Source organism: Pholcus phalangioides, unplaced genomic scaffold, assembly GCF_987345545.1.
Source record: "Pholcus phalangioides strain wild (caught in Gottingen) unplaced genomic scaffold, Ppha-v1.0 ptg000004l_1, whole genome shotgun sequence".
NCBI lineage: Eukaryota > Metazoa > Arthropoda > Arachnida > Araneae > Pholcidae > Pholcus > Pholcus phalangioides.
The window spans coordinates 25286880-25313683 of NW_028301597.1; the positions used below are offsets into that span (position 1 = coordinate 25286880).

The 26804-nt window shown below is 35.4% G+C and overlaps 2 protein-coding genes across 2 annotated transcripts; one reads left to right on the forward strand and one right to left on the reverse strand.

Annotated features, from left to right (window-relative positions):
• Nucleotides 1-7168: 7168 nt before the first annotated feature.
• Nucleotides 7169-12712, reverse strand: Vha13 (V-type proton ATPase subunit Vha13). Its single transcript, XM_089231192.1, has 3 exons — nucleotides 12502-12712; nucleotides 10021-10121; nucleotides 7169-7915 (listed from the first exon to the last, which is right to left on the reverse strand). Exons 1-3 carry the CDS (start codon nucleotides 12581-12583, stop codon nucleotides 7739-7741), a joined length of 360 nt encoding a protein of 119 aa, XP_089087318.1. The 5' UTR covers nucleotides 12584-12712; the 3' UTR covers nucleotides 7169-7738.
• A 206-nt stretch (nucleotides 12713-12918) lies between these two features.
• LOC149086979 (calcyclin-binding protein) lies at nucleotides 12919-26174 on the forward strand. Its single transcript, XM_089231190.1, has 6 exons — nucleotides 12919-13125; nucleotides 17015-17201; nucleotides 17668-17764; nucleotides 23315-23414; nucleotides 23813-23907; nucleotides 25872-26174. Exons 1-6 carry the CDS (start codon nucleotides 13108-13110, stop codon nucleotides 26014-26016), a joined length of 642 nt encoding a protein of 213 aa, XP_089087316.1. The 5' UTR covers nucleotides 12919-13107; the 3' UTR covers nucleotides 26017-26174.
• Nucleotides 26175-26804: the final 630 nt, after the last annotated feature.

The following is a 26804-nucleotide window of genomic DNA, read 5'->3' on the forward strand; positions in this document are numbered from 1 at the left end:
CATAACCACGGTATTATCAATTATTTCTTTAATTCCTGAATTATTTTATTTCTTTCTGAATTTTTATTAAATCTTATTGTTCTTTTCCAAGGTTTTAACTTTTCATTAGCTCTAAATTTTCATTCATTATGGTTATTTTTAATTCTGGAATTCGTTATGGGATTCATTAATATCGGAATTCATTATAGGATTCATTGATTTCGGAATTCAGTATGGGATTCATTAATTTCGGGATTTTCATTGACACACCGAATTTTCACTAATTTTGTGATTGTTTCCAAATTTTATAAATTGCCATTAATTCTAAATTTTCATTAATTATTAGAGAAAAAATCCACTTTTTTTAATAGCCGACGAAATATTTTCCATTAAATTTCTATATTCGGCTTTAATTCCAAATATTCATTAATTAGATCTTATCGATCGATAGAGGAATAATTTTTCATTAAATCTGAAATTTAATTATTAATTTCACTAGTTCTGGTGTTTCATTAATCTAGTTGTTTTCCATTAAATATGAATTTCCAGCAGTTTTGGAATTTAATTTTTAATTGTGATCAATCCTCTTTTTTACAAGTTCGAAATTTTCATTCATTATGTGATTAATTTCGAAAAAATTCCATCAATATTCAATTCCCTTAATTTCGGTATATTCATTCATTCCAATTTGTTAATTATATGATCTTTAATTTTATTGTGTGATTCATTGTGAATTTTCCTAAATTCTATATATTTTCATTAATTTTCATTAAAATCTTTATCCCTCCTAAATTTACGTTAATTTTTATCAATTTCGTTTCATTTATGTAAAGTTTTCATTAATTTATGTACTTTGTTTTTTTTTTTTTAAGGATTTCAATTTAATTCATCAGAAACATCTGAAAATTTTTAAGTTTTTTAATTGTTCCCTAATTTCGAATTGTCATCAATCGATAAAATGTCATAATGAATATTTGGAATTAAAGCCGAATTCAGAAATTTAATGGAAAATATTTTGTAGACTATTAAAAAAAATAAAGTGGATTTTTTTTACGATTTCTTTGTGTTCACGTTTTTATACACGGTATTTTCAGGGGCGTAGCCAGAAATTTCGTTCGGGGGGGGGGGGACACCAAAGTGACAAAACAATGGATTTGGCCATCTTTTTCCCTTTTTTCGGTCATTTTCTCACATTTCGGGGGGGGGGGGCGGCAGACCCCCCAAGTCTTCCCCCCCCCCCCCCCGCTACGCTCTTGGGTATTTTAATATATATTTTTCAGCGCATTCCCGTACTTTATATTTCAATTAATGTTATGTCTTCATTAATGTCAACTTTAATGACCAATATATAATATCCAGGCTGCGGAGCCTCCCAAATGCCAAGGTTCTCCAGGCCGCCGAAATCGTTTCATTTCGAAAACGCTCGCGCACTGGGAACACGTTCCAATATGCGCATCCCCTCACTACGCGTGGACCGTGTTGACGTCATCGCACTCGGGTCCCGCGACTTAATTTGCGCTTAGCCCAAAGCGGCTCGATCTTTAATACAGCTTTTTCAAAGGTGAAGCCGACTGATCTAATGCATACATGTATAGATGAATTGACATAATCGTGCCTACCCCCCCCCCCCCTCCCCGCCAAACTGTCTATCTCCACCTATGGCTCAATCCAATGATGCGACCACGTTTATAGTATCGCAGTTGTGTAAGAGATCTTTAATGCATCTAGAGCAGTGGTTCTCAACCATGGCAAGTCCACGGCCCAATTTCATTCATTTTTGTGAGTGGAAGGACCAGTCAAACACAGGACCAACGGCAAATGAATGAGGGAAAATGAAACGGCTGATCATTCGCGGCCCGGCATGAATGAGGTCAGGGCCCGGTACTGGGCCGCGGCCCGGCGGTTGAGAAACACTGATCTAGAGGTATCTCCAGCAACCAACAAGAGTTTATGAAGCACGAAAATAGAGGTGTAATGCATGGAAGCAGTCTCAGACCATTTTGATGAGCAACGGAAGAAAGACCTTTACGCTCTTCGGTGGCAGGAACATTTGCATAATCTTTTTTGCAACACTAATCATTTGCATAACTACATGTAACTTATGCTTGTGGATTTTCACAGCGATTCAACCATTTTTTCTTTGTGCATGATTTTTTTGTTTGCAAATCAGTGTAGGTATATTCCAAGGAAAACAAAAACGCAACCCCATCAAATACTTCCTAAAAACGATGACTAATAAATAACAAATAGTAAAAAAAATATAAAATGCATCTTGTTTACGCTTTATTTATCCTTCCACCACATATTTTTTAACAAGAAAATACAACCACCACGACAACTAAGCTGGCAGTGCTGCATATAATGTACAAACATTTGCACGATAAAAACTACATCTACCATTCAGGAAGCTTTATCATAGGAAATAAAATATATATGCAACTAAATACCAGCAAAATTTCGATATAATGATAGATACTCTGACGCGAGAGGCAGCCTTTTAACACTGCTACAGGCATTTCCAAACACATCTCGAAAAATATTGCTGTAGAAGGATTTATGTCGAGTATCATTGTGAGGTTCCACTGTATTCCATTCTTGTATGTTTACGGGGATAAGCTGATTAATATTGGATATTTTTATAATAACCATTGGCTACATTTCTGAATTTGGTATTCTATCACAAATATTTCAATTTATAATAAATACAGTGGAATATCCAGGGTTGGACTTATGCAGGTGCGAAGGATGTGTCTGCCCGGCCATGGCCCCCACATCCTGAAGCAGGTCCCCCATGCTGGGATCTTTCACGGGCCCCTTCATGATGAATTTAGAGCATGAAAAAACAAAAAATGATGAAAATCTTCCCAGGCCCCACGGCTGCAGCCTTGTCAGCCCACTCCTTGTGGGGGCCATGGCCCGGGCCACATCATCTCGCAAAACAGGATAAAAACTGATCACACTTCGACTAACTTAGCAAACTACACAAAAATAAAAACTTAAGTCTTCGTGCAAGACAGGGAACCCTTAATATTCAGACATTCAGCCCCCCCCCCAATATTATGCTGCAGGGGGTGCAGGTGGACCTGATGCCCAGGGCACTGGACCAACAGAGGCATTGAATTTTTTTTAATCAATTATCAAAAATCATGGGGGGGGGGGGTGTGGGGTAAAATGTGCGTTAACTCCAGCTGAAAGAGTATCCAACCCTGGCTAGATGATCGGTTCTCTAGTCTCGACAACCCTTCCACAATGGTTCCATGCATACAGATATCGTATAGCAGTGGTCCTTGGGGGCATTCTTGTAATTTTTTTTTTCACTCGGCAACAGGCACTATAGTCTGAATTTATTACCAAATGGCTTTCTTATTACCATGAAATAGTAGTTTGATAGTTATTCTTGGGTGCCAGTGAAAACATGGCATGCACGGGGGAATGGAAAAAACCAGTTTTAAAGGGCTGCTTTTTCACCGGGTCACAAAATACATAGGCCCTTCCTTGGGAACGTCTATATAACGATACTGAAGAGACTGGGGAAGTGTATAATTAATATAATATTAACAGAATATAATTAATAGTAATATTAACAGTATATAATTAATAGTAATATTAACAGTGCAAAAAGTACATTGGGACGAGAGGGTAATATTGTTACACGCGGTTATCATTATAGAGAATATTTTCATATAGGATTTTTGCTGTATAAGAAAAATCCGAAGTTTCTTTCAACATTCTGGGATATCAACTCAAAAATAATAAAAATCATGTATAGAAAATAACAAAATATAACTATATTTACTACTTTTTTCCTCTACTCATACTAATATAGGAAAAATATATTTAATACATGCACATAAAACATACAAGGTTGCACCAAAAAAGATTGACCAGTATTCGAATACTCATTTGAAATATGGCACACATTTCAAATAAACCTTTAAAAATTATTAATCAATTCAAAATCAAATGTTTTTCAAAATAAAACAGCAGGCACAATTGTACCCTGAATCACCAGTGTCCTAATCTGTGAGTATAATCTGAAGAATACAGGGCGTCTCTGTACCAGATTTACTAATGTCTAGGAAGGGTAGGGGGTGTACCTGGATGACTTGAAATCACATGCAATACAGGGTCGGAAATGCTTTCCTGGTGCATTAGATAGCGCTGTAATGAAGCAGTTCATTATAGCGGTGCATTGGCCTGTTTGATTGCAGGATCTATCATGCCTTGATTACTTCTTCCCGAGTCCCTAGACTGGAGCCACATCAAGATATTGGTGTACGACTATTGACAGCACTGAGGAATTTGTGGTCTGCACTGTAAGACCTGCATTACAGCTCATGATGATATTTTGAACAGCTTTGACCTGTTACTCTTTTTCTATGTGCATTTATTAATAAAATATGTGTTCACTTATGTGGTATCCTTTCACTTCTGTTTTTTGTGTGTGTACCCTACCACATCAGGAAAGCATTTCCAACCATACATTGTAATGTGAATCCGAGTCGTCTAGGCATATTCTACCCCTCCTAGAAGTTTGTAAACCTGGTGCAGAGACACCTTGTATTTACCGGAGGGAAGAAGGCTCAATGAGGTTACAACAGGGGTGGTAGATTTTAATAATTGTTGGTCAGAAATATAAAATCAGAATGTGAGAGGTCACAAAATTTGGGTGAAAAAAAAGCAATAAGCCTATCTGAGCATAATCCAAGTTCTGAGCAAAAAATGTTTGACAAAGAAGCTTAGAAAGTATAAACATCTTATTTGAAGCATGAAAGCTTAGACGCCTATAAAGTTGAGGCCATACTTGTGTCCAGCCTGACCAAATATGCTCCAAAGTCGGTCATGGGCAAGTAGTCGAGTAGTGAGGTTGCTCTACCATCAGCACTGATTGTCAAATGTTCCATGCTGGAAAGTATTGGAAGACTGGTCGAAGAGAACGACCAGAACCTTCACTCGACCCCCCCCCCCCAAAAGTCAAAGGAGCCACCTTCCTTTCTCGATATATCTAGCCACACATAAATTGCCAAAAGTCAACACAGTGTGTTCTGGAAGCAAATATCTATCAAGGAAACATTGGGACAGTGTGTAGTCAGCCTATGCCGCTAGTGCTTTATTGCAAATGACTATTGGACCAGGCTAGACATGAGTGTGGCCCAAGATTTAGTTGAGAACCAGACTTATTTTCAGCTGTTGTGTTTGTTGAAATATACTGTATTTGCTGCGCAAACAAGAATATTCTATGTAGAGTATCTTGCATCATGCCAAACTGATTTTTATACAGGGATTAGTGGGAACAAACTGAAAAATTTCATATTGATAAAAATAAAAAAATTAGCTTATAGAGAAAAAAAAGTTTTTCATGATAAGAGTAACTTTTCTAGGAACTGTTAACTCGAGGTACAACTGTACATCTTTTTCTTCAGCTGTCGTTAAATCGAAAAAGGAAAAGAAATTATATATTTACATAATGAACAACAAATAATAAAACAATAAAAAAAATGATATGCAAAATTTCTTTGGTTTGATATCTTTGAAATTAGGCCAGAATAAATCCAGTATAGTTGCATTTTATGACAGAACATATAAAACTTAGATTCTTCGAATGTTCGATTAACAGTACAATGCGCATTCATATAAGCAGGGCAAGACAAGCTCCAGGTCGGCATGGCAACTAAAATATTGGTATAGATGTCTATATAAATTTTTTTACATGTGATTACTAAATTGGAGTCTAATGAGACAATTTTTTTTTATTTCTCATTAAAATACATCTTTAAACTTGGAAAAGAAAAGTCGAAACCTTATTCAGAACCATTTTGCTTTTAAACCATGCTTGGCTGAGAAATTTAACCGAGTCCTAAATATTTTTTCGATTTATCAAGCCCTGCATATAAGAAACGATACAATATTTCTTGCGAGAGTAACATGGATCATATACTACCCAAGACCTACAAATATGATTGCGAATTCATTTAAAATAAAAACGTGTATCTCGAAAGAATGCACAAGAAATATGAAACAAGAGCTCTTCAAAGTTATGTACATGCATAGGCAGCACACCTTATATACACCTTGTGAAAATGCTTGTCGCTTCTTAATAGTGTCACAAATTCACACATGTACATAGGTGTCAATTTCCAGACTCGAAAAATCTGTAGTTCATCAATGTGACGAAATGTTTTGTAACGAAAAAACATGTAATACAAATAAAAGAGAAAACTTGGGATTTTTTAGGACCGCACAGGGTTACCACATGGCAAAATTTTCCCAGGATGTTCCCATATTTTTTGCTCTGTAATGATTTCCTAAAAATAAAATTGCACCATTTTTTTCATATTTTCAATGAACCCCCTTGAAATTTTTTTTATTCTACTCCAAAATAAAAGATTAAAATTGTTTTGCCAACTTATAAAAGAAAATTATGACTAAATATGAATATTGCACCTTGCTACACTATCATACATGATTAATATTTTTTTGTATAATTCATTTCAATCCCTAGTGATTTGCAGTAGTGCTTAATTCCCTGCCATTCGTCATTTTGGCAATAATTAGAAACTTTATTAACTTTCAGCATCATATTTGGCGACAACTGCTGATTTCCCACATACTTAAAATCATAATTTTCTATATTTTTTTGAGAAAACATGCAGGGCAGGAACTAAAAACAGTAATTTACTCAGTTGCCAAGGTAATTAATCATTTTAATACGAGCCCCATTCCCTTCCTGTAATTTTTAAAGGAAAGCGTGAACTCTGTGAATTTCCTGGACCAGCGCCCAGGACACCAGACACCCCCTGCCCTCCCTTATGCACCCTGAATTCCGTTTGGAATTGCAAGGGCTGAAACAGTATTTTCTTTAGGATTTTTTAATCAAGAAAACCGCAATTTAGGGTTTTAACAAATTTCGATATAAAGGGAAATCAGAAGAATCTGGTTTTTGACTGGAAGATTTTAATAAGGCTAAAAAAATTGGAAGGCTCGTGGACGAATCTGAAACATTGACACCTATGCATGTGTACTCTATGATGTTGAGAAGAAAAAAAAAAAGACATAGATCTGAGTAAAAACAGTCTTTTAAATAAACAAAAAATTAACCCGAATTGTTACACAAGTTCCTTCAAACTATCTTTTTGACCTGAGATGAAACATTCACAACTATCTCTCAGCACATAATGTATCAGATATAAAGAATTTCACCATTTTTAAAATATATGTTCCCTACTGCCATCATTAACCAGTTGAAATATGAAAAAAAAACACCATAGTATTTATAGGTATTCGTGAGTATTTCCCTTTGTATTTGAATTTAAACCAGAGTTATAACACGAAAAATGAGAAGTTATCTACGATGATTAGTAATTGTTTGCTTTCAGTATGCTAAATGGATAATGAAGTGTTATCAATCAAGCGATAAGAGCAGAGAAATATCTACTACACATATGCGATGTTAAAACAAGAGCCACAAAAACCTCATTTTTGTTGCAAATATTATTGAGAGAAATTATAAATAACCAAGTGCCAACCACGAACTGAAATGATTAATACATTATATCCACATACACCGTACATATATTAATCAAAAAACAGAATAACAATAAAAGGGAATGTTTGTTTATATGTTTATCACAACATCCAGACACTATATATGATTAAATAACCTCATCCTATAATTCTCTGAAATATTACCAATGAGAGAAATCAATATATATATAAACACACTCAAGTTCATTTGCAGAAACATTTGCAAGACGAGAATCTAATTTGTACTTTCTCTGAAATTCTGGTGAAGTTGGGGCTTTACGTTAAAGACCTGCGATATAAGATACTGAATGATCTTATCCTTGTTCTTCGAGACGTTGTAATTCATTTCCTCTATCTTCTGATGAGTATCCCTTTCGATTTTTGCGGTATCGTCTTCTTTTGAGCCCATGTACTAGTAAAATAATAATAATTACTTCAAGATAAAAAAAAATGCAAGTGTATCGAAGAAAAAGTTTCCTGAACAATGGCTGGAACTTACCATGCTGTTTGGTCGTGATTTTCCTTCTTTATACCAAATGTTTCACTCACTGCTACGGCAATAATTTTCAGAGGTGAAATTATACTCTTTTATACGTCTCTTTATAAACTTTTTGAGAATTACTCATTGCCATACAAGAGCAGATGAAACACTGGGGGGAATAAAAGAAAGAGAACATGTCCAAACAGCCTGGTTACTTTCAGCTATTATTCAAGTGCTGATTAATCAAATGAGAGCTAAAGAGCTTGCATAATAAATATTCAGAGAACTCGAGAGCAAATTGTAAGATGCGGGTCGTAGAGGGACAATACCCCTGCATTAATGATGGGGGTCAAATGATCTAATATATCTTAATAATAAGTGCATGCTGATTATACCCGCCATGGGCGATTTTTTTCCCTTTTGAATTTCTCAATTTTTTTGCGATTTATAGTTACCTCTGCGTTATCCAGCCCCCCCTCTCATCCAGGAGCAAGATTTTTTTTACTTATTGAATTGAATTTAGTTGAAACTAGTCATAATGAATAAAATTTTTTTGAATAAGGTGGATCTAGATCCCTGGGTAAGAAAAAGGACAGGATAAAGAGGGCAGGATCATCCTCCCCAAGAGTAGCATTAAATGAGAAAAATTTGCCCTGTGAAATACCGGATGATTCAATTATCCTACACAATAAATCACCCCTGTTGACCTGGACCCGTTCCTACCCTGAGTTACAGTTCAGTGAGCCACCTCCTTATGGGGAGGGGGTCTATGCAGGATCACCTCAACATCAAAAGTCTCTGGGCAAAGGTGTTCTGGGGATGGGGCACACTTAGCAAGAAGTAACAGTTAGTAAATTTTCCTATTCACTTGCGAAAATCCTACAGCACCAGATCTCATCATGGAAGTCTATTATGGACATCATGACCCTGGGTCCTGCCCAGATGGGTCTATGTATATAGTCAGGGGGTTACACAACCTTTTCAGTCCATGAGCCAGATACGTGGTAATTCTGCAGGTGACATTTGAATTTTTTTTTACTGTAGTTGACAACTTTACTTGCTTTTGACAATACTTTTTTGGCTGTGATTAGCAACTTTACATGCCTTTGACAATTTCTTGTTGTAATTGGCAACTTCATTTGGGTTTGACAATTTTACATGTTTTTAAAAATTTATTGACTGTAATTGACAATTTCACTTGCCTTTGACAATTTTTATAGATGCAATTGGTGGCAACACTTGTTTTTGACAATTTTTTAGGCTGTATTTGCTAACTTTACATGCCTTTTGAAAAATTTCTTGGCTGTAATGGGACAACTCTACTTGCATTTGAAATTTATTAAAGGAAATATGATAAGAGATAGATGGCTTTTTCTCAGCCCAAGATATCAAGGAAACATTTTATTTTCTGGATATTATGCCGAGGAGAACTCTGAAAGAAAAGTCACCTTGTCTTCGCCGGGACTGCAACAGGGCCTGGGTTCGAGAGAGAGTCCTGGCGGAGACAAGATGACTTTTCTTTCCGAGTTCACGTCAGCATAATATCCAGAAAATAAAATGTTTCCTTGAAATATAATAAGCTTAAGTATTTACCGTGTTTATTAATACTTTTCTACTGGACCTTTCACAGGCTGGATAGAACCTCTTGGCGGTTAAGAAATTGCACATCTCTGGTTTAGATAGTCCAGGTTCTACGGGCAGTTCTGTTGGATTCTGAAAGTATTCTTTTCCCGCTAGACACTTCTTTTGAAAACTTATTTTTTCACAGCAGATGTCTCCCCCAGCTTTCTGAGACCTCCTTAACTACTTCTGTGGCTACCCTTTAACCTGATTTTCACCCGTGGGGTCCCTTAGAATACACTAGGAGCACAAGGGGGGACATATGGCTCTAGGTGAGAGGAAGTAAGAAGTAAAGGAAGAAAGAACTGCTGGTGTAAAACCACACAAATTTGAAAAAAAAACCATGTTCAATGGTCATTTGATAACCGACCAGCACTGTTATTTGAAATTTTGAACACAACTAAATTTAAGCTCACCCTAGTTTCATAAGCTCTGAACTGTCCCTCTCTTTCTTCTTTGAATTTATGGATTTCCATCTGGGCATCTTCTTTTGCCTTCTTCAAACGCATTGCCTTACCTATTGGAGGGAAAATAACATTAAACACTGGAACAGCAGAGCAATCAAATAAAGAGTTTAATGCATCTTTTCTCTTGCCTTCCACGTATATTGATAGCAATCCTCACTATGATAAGATTCAATAAATGAAATTAAGTGAAAATTGGAAAGATTTCTCCAGTCTTCCACAAAGAAAAGTTAAAATTTTTGAAGAAAAAAAAAACGGTAAACATATTTTCAGCTTTAACATTAGAATATTAACTAAACTAAAAATTGATAAAAACTGAATGTTAACTGCCTATACATCTACGTTTCCGAGACGTAGAGTTAGTGTTCTAGGGTTGAAAAAAATACAGAATACTTAATAATCTGGCTGTGTGCGCAGTCCAGTAATCCTGCATCTTTTTAGGAAGGTTTTCTTCGAATATAGACGACCAAAAGACACAACACATATCACAGTAATCTGGCACAGCCATAAATCCCTGTATTGGATGACAATTTTTTCTCCCAGTGGCAGAGTGAACAGCAACAATTACTAGAGCTGGCAATATCAAGTGCCACGGAATTATGTTTAAACTATACAAGCAGAACCAGCAACACAATGATTTTAAGTAACAATCTGACATCAGAGTTGCCAAACATTAACTTCAAACCGAAATTTCATTCAAAAGTATCCAAAAAGTAGATCAAGTATTAGAACTTCTACTGCAATCTAGTGAGCATAATTTGAACCAAAATTTCAACTATTGGTGTCGTACAGGGGTTTCAGTCAAAATGGAATGAATAATGAAAATGGTGCCTGTACCTGAGGGTGACCATTAAGCAGGGGTTTTGAATACATTAAATAGGTTTTTTGATGGGAAATTTTTATTTGACAGTGAAACGGGCGGCCACCTCTCAAAGCAGAAGGTTTTCCAACAAGCCCTCGGCTGACTGGAAATGTTCTGCAGTAACGATTTCTGTATAATAGTGTTTCTTCAGTACAGTTTTCTTAAAATTCTTCTATTCTTGATTGTAGCATTGATTGCTCTGCGACATACGTCACAGATTTTGACATATTCTGCTTTGGGGGGGGGGGAACTGACAGCATCTGAGGAACAACTATTAAAGAGGGGTTTGGCTACACATTACTTAACCTGTGTAAACAGACCTTCCCATGAAAATTTTTATCAACATCAACAAATTTTAACATCTACACAATATACAAACATATATAACATACTTTTGACCTCAAGGAACACGAATGTCCTTCCAGCAGGTCTATAAGGACTGCCTTTTGATATTTTTTTAGCAACAGCCTATTATGGTTTGTGTAGGTTGATAATTGTCTAATATAAAGTATATATATATTTTATTTTTGTATTTCTGAAACTAAGAAATTTTACATACAGATGGATTGCTGTTGTTGCTAAGCATTGTTGTAATATAAATTCTAGACCGATATTCGTAGAATACATGAATATATTGTTATTGGATCTTATGTTATTTGTATGATTAATTGCACGGTGTAGATTCATTATTTTTACAGCAGTGTGTCAAACTCTTTTGCAATAACGTTTTGTTGTTGGCACTTGATATAAGTTATTCAATCTAGATGAGGTTCTATTTTGTTTTGCTTCTAATCAATTATTGTTTAAGAATGAATTTATTTCCTAATTTATTAAATTTATTTGAAAAATAAAGAAACTCAATGGTAAATAAGTTAGTATCAAATATATTTAAAGAATTAAATTAATTAGTTGAAATTTTCAGGGAAGCAAGCGTCTTCACAAGCCACCCCTGGCTTACATACGCTTTTAGGTCACTCTCATGCGCACACACTCTTTAGATCGCACAGTCATTAAGACGCTTGCACATTGTTTCGGTTACTCACTCACATAGTCCCTCACTTCATAGGCCACTCTTTTTGCTCATTTACATGCTTGCACATGCTTTAGGCCATTCTTTTGGCAACTCAGATGCTTGCACACGCTCTAGGTCACTCTTTTGTGAGCTTACGTCCCTCACTCTCAAATCACTCCATGCTCTTTCAGTCATTCACATGCCTGAATATTGTTTTTTTTGCACCTACTGACTTGGCCACTCAATCTCTAGGTCACTCACTGACTACGTCCCTCGATTTGTAGGTCATTCATTTGAACATTCGCATGCTCGCTCACTTACGTGCTTGCACGCCCTTATCTTTTGGGCAGAGGTTGATTTATGGTGGGCTATAGAAATTTGCCGCCCCCCCCCCTTCTACTGAATTTCATGGCCACTCATTCCTCCAACTTGCCACCCTGGGCTATAGCCACGTTAAGACATTTCCCCCCCCCCCTGTAAATACGCCACTGGACGACCTTGCTTTTCATCACTACAACTCTCAAAAACCATTTAACTGTGGAAAAAAACAAATTCTTACGTGTTCTAGCTTGTTTAACTTTCTCATCAGCCCGCTTCTCCGCGGCTAGAAGCTGTTGAATACCTTGCGTTTGACTGGCCATCGCAGCGATGATACTAATATAAACGCTTCAAGTTTGTTGTGATTGAGGGCGTTTAACGAAAATATGATCCACAAAAACAATCTCCGTTTGAAGTAGGGGGAAGTGCAAAGAGGTCATACAATCATTTACTTTTGCAATTTTGTCAGCATAAGCAAGCTTGGCCTTTCCGCCTCTAACAAATGCTGAGTTAGCGTTGAAAACCGAAAATCTCAATAATTAAGGATAAAAATGCGTAACTTCACATATAAAAAGGTTTTATTTTTTAAAAAATGATGTTTAAATATGAAATAAAGAGTGAAATTTAAAAAAAAAATAGATATTTCAAAATCTTTTAGGATTTTTACCAGAAGATAACGACAAAGTCGTAGCATCGGCCTTGCTCTGGAAACATCTAGAAATTTCGGTTTTCTGGGAAAGACTGTTATAGCCGCTAATAACGTCCTGTGCAGTTGTTTGTTACAGTTGTTTTCCCTTGCTGTGCTTTCGTCTAACATCTGTATTCCTTCTAGCATTTCTTGATCAAGATGTCTAACGTAGCGTCTGTGAGTTAATTTATTTCACTAAATTCACTTTCTTCTTTAATAAATCCTTTGTTCGAAGTTGCCGCTAGTAATATGTGCCTTTATATTTTAGTAATTTGAACGTGGGGGCAATTAACGTTTAATCAACAGTCGGAGTAGACTGGAGTAGAAAAAGCAATCCACAGACTATTCTCCCATCCCCCCGGGCTTTCGAGGGGGTTCTTAAAACGTGTGTGTTTCGAAATTATTCCTTTGATTATCAGACAGTTGGGGGGCAGGGCCGTCTTAGGTACATCAAGGCCCCCCCCCCCCCCCCATCCCCGAGCAAATAAGTTTTACGTTTTCCTGAACTCCCTATCCAGGTGTGGATCAAGGATGACATGTATGGAGGGGCGAATTGTGTAAGATCCTTGAAACATCCCATATTTTACGGGACAGATTTTCATATACGAACTTTGGTTAATGAGCAATTCGCATAATGAGCAACTTTCTCAATTTTGAACAAATTTTAACTCGGTTAACAAGCAATTATTCGCATTACGAGCAAAAAATTTTCACTTTATTTATCTTCATGTTATCATGATTTGATTGTTTTTGCTTTCGCTGACACAGGTGTTATAGAATTATGGATAATATTCCCCCTACAGTCTTCGGTAAGCGTGCCTTACTCTGAAAATTAATACGTGTGCGAGGGTGAATATTTGTGATACGAAACTAGATGTAGCATTGCAGCCATGCGTCTGTACGCGTAAAGTTTTTTTTAAAAAAAATTCTTAGAGAAAACTGGGCTGATAGCATTACTGGACGCGACTTTGAGGGGGCTAGCTCGTGAACAGGAGCCACTACTTGTCAAAGAGATTGTGTGCTTGGGGAAGACCATGGGCTGTAGGTGTGTGAGGATAGCATTCACACACACAAGAACTAGTGGTGGAAAATGTCTAGAAGTTGACGATAGAGGAGGTGATGGATCTCTTATGCACGTACCAACAAGAGTTTATGAACGATATCTCATCTGAGGTATAGAGAAGTAAGATGCCCCTCTCACATAAAATGAGATTAGAGAAGTGTAGAATGTGGGAATCTGTGCAAAACTAGAAAAGAACCACCCAAATAACGCTGTAGCAGTGTGCGAGCAATGAATATGTCCAAGGAACACAGCAATTTCCCAGAAATCCTAAAAGGAGGCAAAAGCAGTGTCATTAGATAAGGTTCTTTTTTGTCTCTCGTCATTTAGAGTAAGTTAATAGTCAATCATGTTCGTAAACACATTATGTTATTGTATGTTTATTCATGGCGTAATTTATATTATGTATATTTTATTGTATTATATATTATTATATTATCATGTTTAATTATTGATTGAATGCCGTTTTTATTAGTAATTTTTATGTGAATGAATAAATTGTGGAACGAATTATCCGAATTTCCATTTCCTATGGGAAAGTTTGATTTGAATAACGAGCTATTCGGATATCGAGCATGTTGGTGGAAAGAATTGAGCTCGTTAATCAAAGTTCCACTGTATATTGTCCAGCTCTAGGGAGGAGTGCTTGTACCCATCTCCCTGCTGGATTCATGCCTGAACAAAGGAGGACATCTTCAGCTGCGAATGAAGCCAAGGCAGATATCCTCAGCTTCGAATTCAACGAAGGCAGACATATTCAACTGCAAAGGGAAAAGATCCAGGAAGATGTGTCACAGAAGCCATTTATTGTGTTCGTGTATTGGATCATTTCGTATTTTACAGGACTGACAAATTTACCCCATATTCCACTCTTGGGAGGAGCAATCGCCTCCCTGGATCCGCACTTGTTCCCCACCCCTCTGGATATATATTTTGCCTACCAGTTTACATGTTTACTTTTGAAAATTTTAGCTATGTATTTTAATGAGGCCCATCTGCACTTGAGGCGTCTAGTTGGGTCCATGTGTTGAAATGGCACTGGTTAGTTGGTAGGGTCTTTGGTTCCATCACTGTATGTTGGCACCAATCCTAAAGTACTTGGAAACTTAACATTGAAACCACTTGTTTAAATAAGTCTTTAGTTTGGTAAAAAATTAATTGCGTGTATAACTTGGTTTTTTGGGAAAGAAATGTTTGGTTACTGCTTTGGCTGGCAACTTGATTCTCTCTCATGCTCCTGATTGTTTTAAAGACCTGCTCTGCAGGATTCAATATTATAAGTTTAGTGTTATCTGTGATGGTCAAAACATTTGTGACCACTAACTTATAAAAAATGGAAGAGCGCTATACATAGTATAATTTTTTTTAGTGATGTGTTGCAATTTTTTTCTTTGATGAGGAAGATGCCTGAAAGCATGATGAGATGTCAATAGTGAAAACAGTGTCACACATGTTTTTGGATGTCTTTCATGCCAAAGGAAAAATTGCTAACACATTGCCAAAAAGGGCTTACTAAATACTATGGCTTTTAAAACTAAACAAAAAAAAAAAAAAAAAATGACTGCTAATATGTGAAAAATTGATGAAAATGGATATGAAATGTACAACATGTTAAAACAAATCTGAAATGAGATGTTCCAACAAGAAAAACAATGTAGCATGCTGGGAAAATGGTATATATGATACAATGTATAAAAGCACAAAAAAATAAGCTCTAAAATGCTAACGGACTAGATTCAGTTTCAAATGCGGTGTTTTTTTTACAAAAGCCTATTACTATTTCTGAAAACGATATCACCTTCAGACAATAACCAACAGTAAAAAAAATATGTTAAACCAGAAGCCATAGGAAACAGTAATAGCCTGCAGAAAAAAAACACGTATTCACGGCAATATCAAATCTAAGCACAACATGCTGATAGCACGAGGCAGGGCCGGACCTAGAGAGGGGGGGGGGCAGTTGCTCCGGACAGCAGTTTTAGGTGGTAACAAAGAACACTGTTACAAAACTATTGAATTTTAAGGTTGTGGGGGCAGCAAAATAATGTTCACCTCGGGCAGCTGAATCATGTTTGCCCCTGGTGGCAAAACTCTTAGGTACAGCCCTAACACAAGGTACCAATGTAAACAAACTATGAAATAGTTTAAGTAAATAATGGTATTTTTTCTTAACTGAAATGGAAAACAAGTATGATCACTAATCGATAAAAAAAACTTTTACAACGCAAAATTTGTATGACACATTTCTGTGAGCAGAAGTCAGAAGATGATGCATCAAACTGTTGGTATGATTCACATTGTTTTAGGAATTGAAAAATTAAATTTTTATGATTTTAATTTTCCTGAATAATCAGTCAACATGTAATTTTTTTTTCATCTTGCACCCTTAAAAATGCTCTCCTACAACCCTAGGGATGCGTGCACCCCCGGTTGGGAACCACTCCTCTAGAGAGAAAGATTTTTGACTCAATTGGTAGTGAATTGCTGTACGGCAATATGACCGGAGTTAGTGTGTGGTAAAGTAGTGTGCCGTTTTGGTGTAAATTTATTTTTCCAAGTCATTTCCACCGCATCATTATGCCTTAGTAGTGGAAGCTACCACTATAGGATGTGAAGATGTTGAGCAAGAAAGACTTGATGTATATTATTTAAACCTAAAGACTTTTTTATTTATGTTTTACGAATGGAATAGAATTGTCTAATTTTTTTTTGTCCTGGGAAGATTGCTTGTATCATGTTTAAAGATTTTAAACTAAGAAATGACGTTTAGTTAGAGCTGTTATGTCCACACTATCATTCGATTTTTCTTTGATTAGTGTATGGAAGCAGAACGAAAATTGAGCAATTTATCCAGTCACAGGTTTTTATAGTCTTATATGTGTTATACATATGCAGATTTCTGACAAGCACTTTTTAGGTTTTAGCATGGGCTATTTCATCGATCATTATGTTGCCATTCTTATTATTTATAAATGTTATTTCTTAATTCAAATTTTTTTTTTTTAGTTCAAAGCTGATGCAAATGAATGTTTTCGCCTGGCCCAGTTGACAGATAGGGAAAATATTCGTCAGTTGCTGTTTAATGAATATCAGAAGTTTCTGAAACTGGCTGCAGAGGAAGAAAATAAATCTGAGTCGGGAATCACTGTTACGAGGCAGTCTAATGTTGTGTCTGTGAAGATAGTCAATTATGGTAACTGGAACATTTCTTTTTCCCTTGTTATAAAATAAAACGGTTCTTTGTAAATATTCTTCGTCTTGGGTTTTATCACCCCTCCAATTCTTTCTAAACAGTTTAAGAACACCCTGTATATAGTACAGGAATGAACAATGCCACCTGATGTACCACCCATGGCACACTATATATACAGAATTCGACTATATTTGAACATGGTCAATGTTTTAAATATCCTTTTTATTATACATGGAAATTATTATTTGACTTAAAAGAGGGGTTGACCGCATCTGAGGGGGTGTCTGTTAGAAGGGTTTTAATGTGTATAGTAGTTGATCAAATTTGTTTTAGCAATCTTTTTGTGAAACAACCAGGCTTAAACAAGAGCTCACTATTCTTTTTTCTTGAATTATTTACAGACTTTTGATAATATTTTCTTAATATTTTTTTTCCTTCAAATTATCAAAATTTTTTTTTCATGCAGCTTGGGATCAGTCTGATAAGTACGTCAAACTATATGTTACTTTGAACGGTGTTGGAGCACTTTCACAAAATAGTGTCATCACTTCATTCCATAATAGGTAATATTGAATGAATTTTATTCATTACAATGTTTTTTAAAACCATATACAGTAAATGCCTTTTGCTTTACTTCTTGTTTTATCTGTAATACATAATCCTTATACGTAATGCAAATACAAAGTCCACATCAAGCAAAATGTCTGAGGTGGCTGAAAAAAAGATGCCAGAAAAAAAAGTATATGGATGCCAAATATAACTGAAATAGAGCAATCCAAAATAAACGAATGTACACCAAAATAAAACTAATGATTGTGATGCTCGTCAAAATATATGGTCACATGTAAGTATGGATAACTTCTCGATTCATCTCTCTCTCTCTCTCCCTCCCCCACATTATAAACATCATATTTATTTTCAAATGTTTCAAGTGAAGTAGAATTCAGGAATCCCGGGCACAAGCTATTCTATTTATTCACAACATGTTGGTGAAAAATTCCTTGCAACAGCACAACCTGGGCTTCTCTCTTATTAATCGATACTGGTGTTTCCTTGACAGTGTATTAATAAGTTGTGGTCCATTCTATTCATTCCATTGAAAAATTCAAAAACTTCAATCATATCCCAGACACCTGTATTCTTGCAATGTGAATATATTAAGTAAAGTTTCAAACCCTATGTACCAGAACAAGAGCATGCATTGCTCTTTGCACCCACCTCATCCAAGTTTATATTCCTTTGCAGGTATGGTCTTCAAAACGTTATAGCATACCCCAGTCCAGGGCAAACAAAGCCTGTGCCAAAAAGCGGAAGGATCACTTTAGGAAAACGTGAAGATATCTTTTTAAGAATAAAACTGAGTATTCTATTTGTTTTTTTGACCAACGTAGAACATTGTTCCACAGTGTTCAGAAAAACCTAAGTCGCGTGTCATTAAGAATTCTCAAATTGGTGATCCTCTTAGCATCTGAAATATTATTACCATTTAACTCATAAGTGAAATGTGGGTTGTTCAGATCAGAGTGAGTGACCATGTACTTGTCAATGCTGAAACCTATGCTTCATTCATTTGCCCATGCTGCAATTATATTCAAGTTCATCAGGAGCAACTCCCTGTCAATTGGATTCCCGACTACCCACATTAGCATTGCATCATCTGCTAACAATCCCATTGATACCCTGATTGAGTTTATGAATAAAAAGAGGTCTGGGGCCAAGGACACTTTCCCAAGGGACTCCACCACTTGTGACACTTGCCCAGTCAGAAAATCGACTATTGATCATCACCTGCTGTGAAAACATCATTGGACTCTGGGCAAAGTGAGGTCTGGGCTTCTAAATAATATCTTTTGTTTAACATTTGCTATTTGTGTATAAAATGGAATAAGTGGCTAATATACTGAATAATGAAATAATTTTGTGCTTGACTCTTCTTTATTTACCGTGAAGTTTTTAAAATTTTTTTACTCTTGATTCTCATTGAAACATTTTAATGCGTTGATCCACATTAAAGGTCTAATACTAGAGTTCTATACCATATAAGTACTTTATGTAGAGAGAAATAACTCGGATCGAGTGTAAATTGCTCTGTGGCAACCAGTATTATCCAAAAAAAAAAAAAAAAATTAATGACAAGTAATTTCACTCCTGTCTCAAATTTTGAGGGGGATATTTCTCAAAAATCAGGGGGTAATTTTTTAGTGGTGAAAACAAATTTTAAATTGAAATCAGGACACCGTGAAACCCATATGAAACATTACGACATTCGTAGTCTGATATAATACACTGAAGAGCCAAAAAACTGGTACACCTGCCCAATATCGTGTAGGGCCCCCGCGAGCCCGCAGAAGTGCCACAACACGACGTGGCATGGACTCGACTAATGTCTGAAGTAGTGCTGGAGGTAATTGACACCATGAATCCTGCCGGGCTGTTCATAAATGCGTAGGAGTAAGAGAGGGTGGAGATCTCTTCTGAACAGCACATTGCAAGGCATCCCAGATATGTTCAATAATGTTCATGTCTGGGGATTTTGGTGGCCAGCGGAAGTGTCTAAAGTAAGAAGAGTGTTCCTGGAGCCACTTTGTAGCAATTCTGGACATGTGGGGTGTCACATTGTCCTGCTGAAATTGTCCAAGTCCGTCGGAATGCACAATGGACATGAATGTGTGCGGGTGATCAGACAGGATGCTTACGTACCTGTCAGAGTCGTATCTAGACGTATCAGGAGTCCCATATCACGCCAACTGCATACGCCCCATACCATGACAGAACCTCCACCAGCTTGAACAGTCCCCTGTTGACATGTAGGGTCCATGGATTCATGAGGTTGTCTCCATACCCGTACACGTCCATCAGCTCGAAGCAATTGGAACCGAGACTCATCAGACCAGGCAACGTGTTTCCAGTCCTCAACAGTCCAATGTCGGTGTTGTCTGGCCCAGGCGAGGCGTAAAGCTTTGTGTCGTGCAGTCATCAAGGATACACGAGTGGGCTTTTGGATCCGAAAGCCCATATCCATGATGTTTTGTTGAATGGTTCGCACGCTGACACTTGTTGATGGCCCAGCATTGAAATCTGCAGCAATTTGCGGAAGGGTTGCACGTCTGTCATGTTTAATGATTCTCGTCAGTCCCGTTCTTGCATGATCTTTTTCCGGCCGCAGCGATGTCGTAGATTTAATTTTTTACCGGATTCCCGATATTCACGGTACACTCGTGAAATGGTCGTACGTGAAAATCCAAATATCATCGCTACCTTGGAGATCTCTTGTCCCATCTCTCATGCGCCGACTATAACACCACATTCAAACTCACTTAAATCTTGATAACCTGCCATTGTAGCAGCAGTAACCGATCTAACAACTATGCCAGACACTTGTTGTGTTATATAGGCGTTGCTGACCGCAGCGCCGTACTCTGATTGGTTCCATATCTCTTTATTTGCATACGTATGCCTGTACCAGTTTTTTTGGCTCTTCAGTTTATATGAGATTCATGATAAGTAAATGAAAATATACGTCAAACTTTCAAACTTTGAAAAATATTTAATCAAAACACTTATATATTGATTTCATACAAATATATAAAAAATATGAGATAACAAGAACAAACTTAATCATACGTATATACAGTATATATTTATATACTCATTGCATTTTTTTCAACTATTTTTCTTATGGTTCCACATCTTAACAGCCCGTTCAAAATCCATATCACAGTGAACTCCATCAGTGACAGTGAAAGGAGGGCCTTGCCTTCGCATGATAATCTTATTGGGGTGTCTCCAGATGGTCATCCTTAAGTTGATCCCTCTTTTTTGAGTTTATATGATTTTATGTCATAAAACCATGTTCACATGATGCTGTTGAAAGAGGCGAAGTTAAGACAATTACGCCCAACTTTCTATATTCTGGATACATAAAAGACATGTTATCACCACCACCTCTGGACTCACTGATATATTTGTAAAATTCTGTCATTTTCATTCCTTACTATTTATTCAATAGTTCTTTTACAAATAACCATTCTCCCCTAAGTGGTGCTTCTTTAGGAAATATATTTTCATCTTTATACAAGGTATTCTAATTTCCTTTACAATAGAGACAAATTAAACTGTCCATTGCATCATCAGAACTTGGACTATAATTCGTTTTTGAGCTGTTATAGAGTACATTTTTTTTTATCTTTGGACTCAAAACTGCGTCCAAGTTCAACGTCAGTAAAAATTTTCATTGTACTTTCTTCAAACCTGTTACCCAAGTTTTCAACCAGATGGTCTAAAACTGTTATTTGCTTTCATGGAATTTTGCTCAAAATTGAACATTTTTAATTTTTATTTGTCTAGTACTCTTTGTTTTTCAAGTCTTTCAATTATATTCTAGGATTGTTATGAAATTTTTCTATTCAGAATTTCGTAAATTTCAACCTCCCAATAACATTTGGAAAACTGAGATTGTCTGCTTGGAAAGCAACAGATAGTTTGTCGACCAAGTTCAAAACATCTTTTAAAAGACAAATGCTTGCAACAAAGTTAAACTCGGATACTGCCTCTAAAAAAGGCAAGAGGATTTGGTGTCAGCACCCCTTTTTAGAAATAAAAAGGTAACGAGCATTATATATAGGGAATCAGAGCTAAGCTACAAATAAGCCTGTATTGTATAACATTTTATCATGTGTATGTGTGTATATATATATATATATATACACACACACACACACACACAGTCAAACCTCGTTAGTGCGTCACCCGGTTAATACGTCACTCCGCTTTCCGGGTCACTTTTTTGTAAGTGCCAATTGTCCTCAGGCAGGAATTGGCACAGCTATGGCTTACTCTGCTTAACGAGTCACTCCGCTTACTAAGTCATATTTTTGCTCTCCCAAGAGTGACTCATTAACGAGGTTTGACTGTGTATATATATATATTGTAAAAGTTCTATATTTTAAATGAAATACTGCAAGCAAATTAATAAATTATGTGAACTGGAAAGATATAGCAGAAATATGAAAATTCAAAAAGAAATGAAAAATTAAATAGGAATTCAAAAATGAAAAAAGTTATAGCCAATGTCTAGGGCTCTCATCAGGGGAGAACACACTGACATTGGCTTAACACAGAATGTTTCTGAGAGCATTCCTTGGCCTTCATAGCGTAAATATATGTGCGGTTATAGTTATTGGTGAGTACGAACTCACACCAATAACTATAATTGTTCACTTTGAACACAACCCGCCACACCTAGGACTGGCACATGGTGTGTACTTGCACCTTTTTATTCAATTTTTTTTATTTATTCAAGGTTTTATTCAATTTCACCTTTAATAGCTTTTAGAAATCTTGGTTATGTATGTATATGCACCTATATATTGTTGAACAATTTTAGATTCCATCATCTACAAATTCATAAAATGTTTTCATCTGTAGTGTTCTATGAAAAGTTTTTTGACAATAATCCCCAATCACATGGAAAACCCATTTTTTCATTGTGAGAAGACCTGTTATTTGTGAATGAACAGTACAAATTGTGAAAAAAAATTTCAGAAATCACTCACATCCATCTTGTGGCTTTCATAGTCCACTGGTTGAGGTAACGAACAGGGGAATAACTGAAAGTAACTGTATCCAAAGGGGGGGGGGGGCGGGAGAATCTTAGACACATATCAATCAACAAACAAATGGCAGAAGCAATGAAACATAATTTTTAAAATGCACAAAACTAATGTGGTAAAAATTTTTGAACTGATCCACAAATGGGTAATTTCTGAAAATGAGTTGTGATAACCCAGTATTTATTGTAGTTGACTTGAACAGGATGTGGTCATTATCTGTCGAGTCAGAGACAGATTTTCCCCCATTTAATTTAGTATTATGCTTACTATGGAGATAATAAATGTCTATTTACCATGGTAGTGGAGTTACTGAGGTTGCACTGTATTGCTTCTGATCAAAAGTCATTGTCTGAATGTAATAAAGGTGAAATTTTCTGATATGGTGCATTCATTTTTAATTCTTATTGCAAGTTAAGGCTTTAAAATTTCAACTGGATATTTATTGAAATAAATTTTTGAATTGACTTAAATTAAAACAATTTTATTACTATTTTATTCTAGGGGAGTTGACCTTTCAGTTTCTGAATTGGACAACAAAAATCATTCTTTAGTCATCAAGAACCTGCTTCATGAAATAAAGCCAGAGGAATCTTACCACAGGGTATAGTGTTTTTATTTTTATTTCAATTGCCTAATGTTTGTTACATGATTTGTATTACAGGACTGTTTTTATGAGATCATTACCTCTTATAAATCTGGTAATCCCAGTACAGTATCAAGTATATTTTTTTTTAGTCAGCCTTATCCTACATATTTTATATTACTCGGGTATAGTTAGACTTTTCCTTCATTTTATTTTTTATTTTTATTTTTTTCCTTCATTTTTGAAATAAATATCTTAGCAACTCTTCTTTATGTCTATCTCAAATAATCACTAATGCATTAATGTCTCATGCATTTTTTTTACTTCATGGATAAAGTCTAAAGATGTTACTAAAAAAATAAATAACAAATTATATTTTCATAGTCTTTGTAACCATGTAACTTTTGTGGTTTCAGGTGAAGACTGATATGGTCGTTCTTTTCCTGAAGAAAGAAAAAAGCCAGCAGTGGGATTGTGTTACTGAATCTGAAAAGAAAACAAAGGAAAGAAAGTAAGTTTGATTTTATTTTTGCTACGAATTTGATGATCTATATTCAAGTCCAGTGTTTACATTTATTGCTGGTTATTCATAAAGTTAAAACTTGTGGGTATAATTATTGTGTCATCAGGGTTGGCAGGGTTTTGACACATGACAGTTTTTGACAGTTTAATCCGTGGTTTAAATTCTTCGTCAAAAACATCAAATATTGCTTTTCAATATAGAAATTCCCACTGGAAATACACATGTTAATTGCATGTAATGTTTAAAGTGACTATGCTATACAAAGAATAAATATTTAATATGATGTAAAATAATTGTCTACTCTCTACAGAATTGTTTTGGATTATATATGGTTTTTTTTTCTTATAAAATATACAATTTGAATAAAGCATAGCATAAACACTGAAGGGAAAACTATGGAATGCTCTGATATTCTCTGATGCAAGATGATTCTTGACATTCCAAGGTTTTTTCAACTGCTTATATATGTGCATTGATATAAACCATCTGCTTCACTATTTTTTACAACAGATAAGTGTTTAAAAAGTTTATTACATCATATATGTAATGGTGATTTCTGTTATTATTAAATTCTCTAGCTAATCACTGAGATACTTAAAACGGTACTCATATTGTGCATAACATTGAAATATATCTAGCGAATCCTCCCATTCCTATCTTAGTCAACTCACTTTACACGATTTTGTCTTACGTGATTATTTTGCGGAACCAATTAATTGTGTAAAGCAAGGGATACCTGTATAGATATATACAGGGCGAAGACTTAAGTCTGTTTCATCTCAAATATCTCTTTGAACTGTTGGCTGTAAAAACATACTTTCAATTAGAAAAGTATTTCAATAACGTGCTCATCTTAGAGATGTGTCATTCATTTTACTAAGGGCAGTATATATATATGCTGAGAAGCAGAATTTTATTTTTTCATGTGGTGCCCCTGTCCTCTAACTTCTAATTAGTAAGTTGCCTTGTCTCCCCAAGCCAAAGAAAAAAAAATCCACATTACTTAATGCAATACTGCTGAGATATTTAAATTTAAAAAATTGCTGAGAATGAGGGAAAGAACTGCATAAACTAATGAATGGGCTCATTCTATGCATCATATGCTGCCTCATATTATGTCTTTCTTTCATTTTTCATCGATTTTGGAATTCAAGTATCTCAGTGAATATTGCTCTTGGAAACATTGAGTTTTTTTTGTTGGGCTCGAGAGACAGGGGCAAACAACTTTCTAATTAGAAGTTAAAAAACGGGCACAGTATAAAAAGTAATATTTTGTATCTCTGTATATATGCAACCCTTAGTAAAATAAATGAGCCATCTTTAAGATGGACACGCTATTTAATTACTTCCATAATAGTTTAAAAGCAGTAAATTATTTTTGACATTGTCATAAAAAAATTATCACTGATCTAATAGAAATAGGGAATTTTCTTTCATTTAATGATTTAATTAAGCTTCATAAAGAGTTTAGGTGTGCTGTGAAGTTGGATTCTTTTTAAAATTTTTCTCTATAAAAACACTGTCACTTATTATTTAAAAGTCATTCTGCTTGCAAAAACCTAGTTGAGAACATTTTGTGTAAGTATGATATAGCTGCTGTATAAGTTTTTACCCTGTACCTATGTATTCAATACATGTTTTTATGCTTGAAATCATCAGTGTACGAAAAAGTGATTTTTCCTATCAGTCATGTATATAACTTTTGAGCCATTTCACTGCATGGAAAATTATTTCTTATCACGCCAAAAAAAAAAAAGATACAAACTTGGTTTCTAATGACCATGTTGCCTGAATTTGCTCTGTGGAGCTTTAATTTGTTTCTTTTCATATCAGGTGTACTGCCATAACTGATCTACAAATGTTTTTAGAAGATTTGAGTTGTTGATTGCTAATAGAATCAATACATTTTCACGCTTTATTTTATTCTGAAAAGTTTTATTTTTCCCTCAAAGGACTCCCAAATATGACAAGGATGAAGATCCAAGTGCTAGCCTGATAAATTTGATGAAACAGATGTATGATGATGGAGATGATGAGATGAAGAGGACGATTGCAAAGGCCTGGACTGAAGCAAGAGAAAAACCTTCACCTATGTAGATGGCCAAGAGAGTTCCATTTTTTTTTTATTTCTGTGATCTTACGTCTAAGCTATTCTATGGGACCCTTTTTCTCTATTAAAATAACAATGCTCTTTATTAATGATATGAGGAATTTTTTTCCATTTTTTCATTAAAGTTGATTTTTGATTCATTTAACTGTTGGACTCGGTATTGGAAACAAGGAAAAACAAAAATCTAGCATTAGATTATGTTAACCTTCATTTGTAAAATTAATGAGAGAATAAAAATTCCAAAAACACCACTTAATACATGGATTTAGATGCTTGAATGAATGAGACAAAATATTGAAATGGATGGGAATCATGAATACGCATCTATGCCCTATTAATTTTTTGTTGTATTTGAGATAGTTTTATTAATTTTTAAAGAAACATATATAAAAGATTCCTTGCACAAAGTCTAAAACAGGGCTTGACATATTGAAAAAATATTTAGGCACCAAATATTAGCCAAATTCTTTACGAGTCAATTAGGGGTTTTGGCCCTAGAAAAGCAGTCCTTAATAATTTTTTGTAAAACTTTTTGGAACTTCAAAACTTCTTCCGATGTTAAAAGACTTTTTATAATGAAATTAGAAAATTTTGTGTCATCCTTAGACTTTGACAATCATGTATAGAAAATTGTAGGTGCCAATACTGATTTTCTAATTCCCTTGGTGACCTGAAGCTTGTCAAGCCCCGGTCTAGAACATTAAACATCTAAAACATCTAAACTTTTTACTTAAGCATTTGTGAAAACTGTTATTGTTGAATAGTATGTAACCAA

What these genes read in the sequence shown, in the direction of transcription:
- Vha13 (XM_089231192.1), bottom strand. Translation starts at nt 12,583, where the DNA reads ATGGCCAGTCAAACGCAAGGTATTCAACAGCTTCTAGCCGCGGAGAAG. An exon ending in AGTTAAACAAGCTAGAACAC is followed by an intron (nt 10,122 to 12,501) that starts GTAAGAATTTGT and finishes TCCCTCCAATAG; the next exon opens with GTAAGGCAATGCGTTTGAAG. An exon ending in TCAGAGCTTATGAAACTAGG is followed by an intron (nt 7,916 to 10,020) that starts GTGAGCTTAAAT and finishes TTATTTTACTAG; the next exon opens with TACATGGGCTCAAAAGAAGA.
- LOC149086979 (XM_089231190.1), top strand. An exon ending in TGTGAAGATAGTCAATTATG is followed by an intron (nt 17,202 to 17,667) that starts GTAACTGGAACA and finishes TTTTTCATGCAG; the next exon opens with CTTGGGATCAGTCTGATAAG. An exon ending in CAGAGGAATCTTACCACAGG is followed by an intron (nt 23,415 to 23,812) that starts GTATAGTGTTTT and finishes TTGTGGTTTCAG; the next exon opens with GTGAAGACTGATATGGTCGT.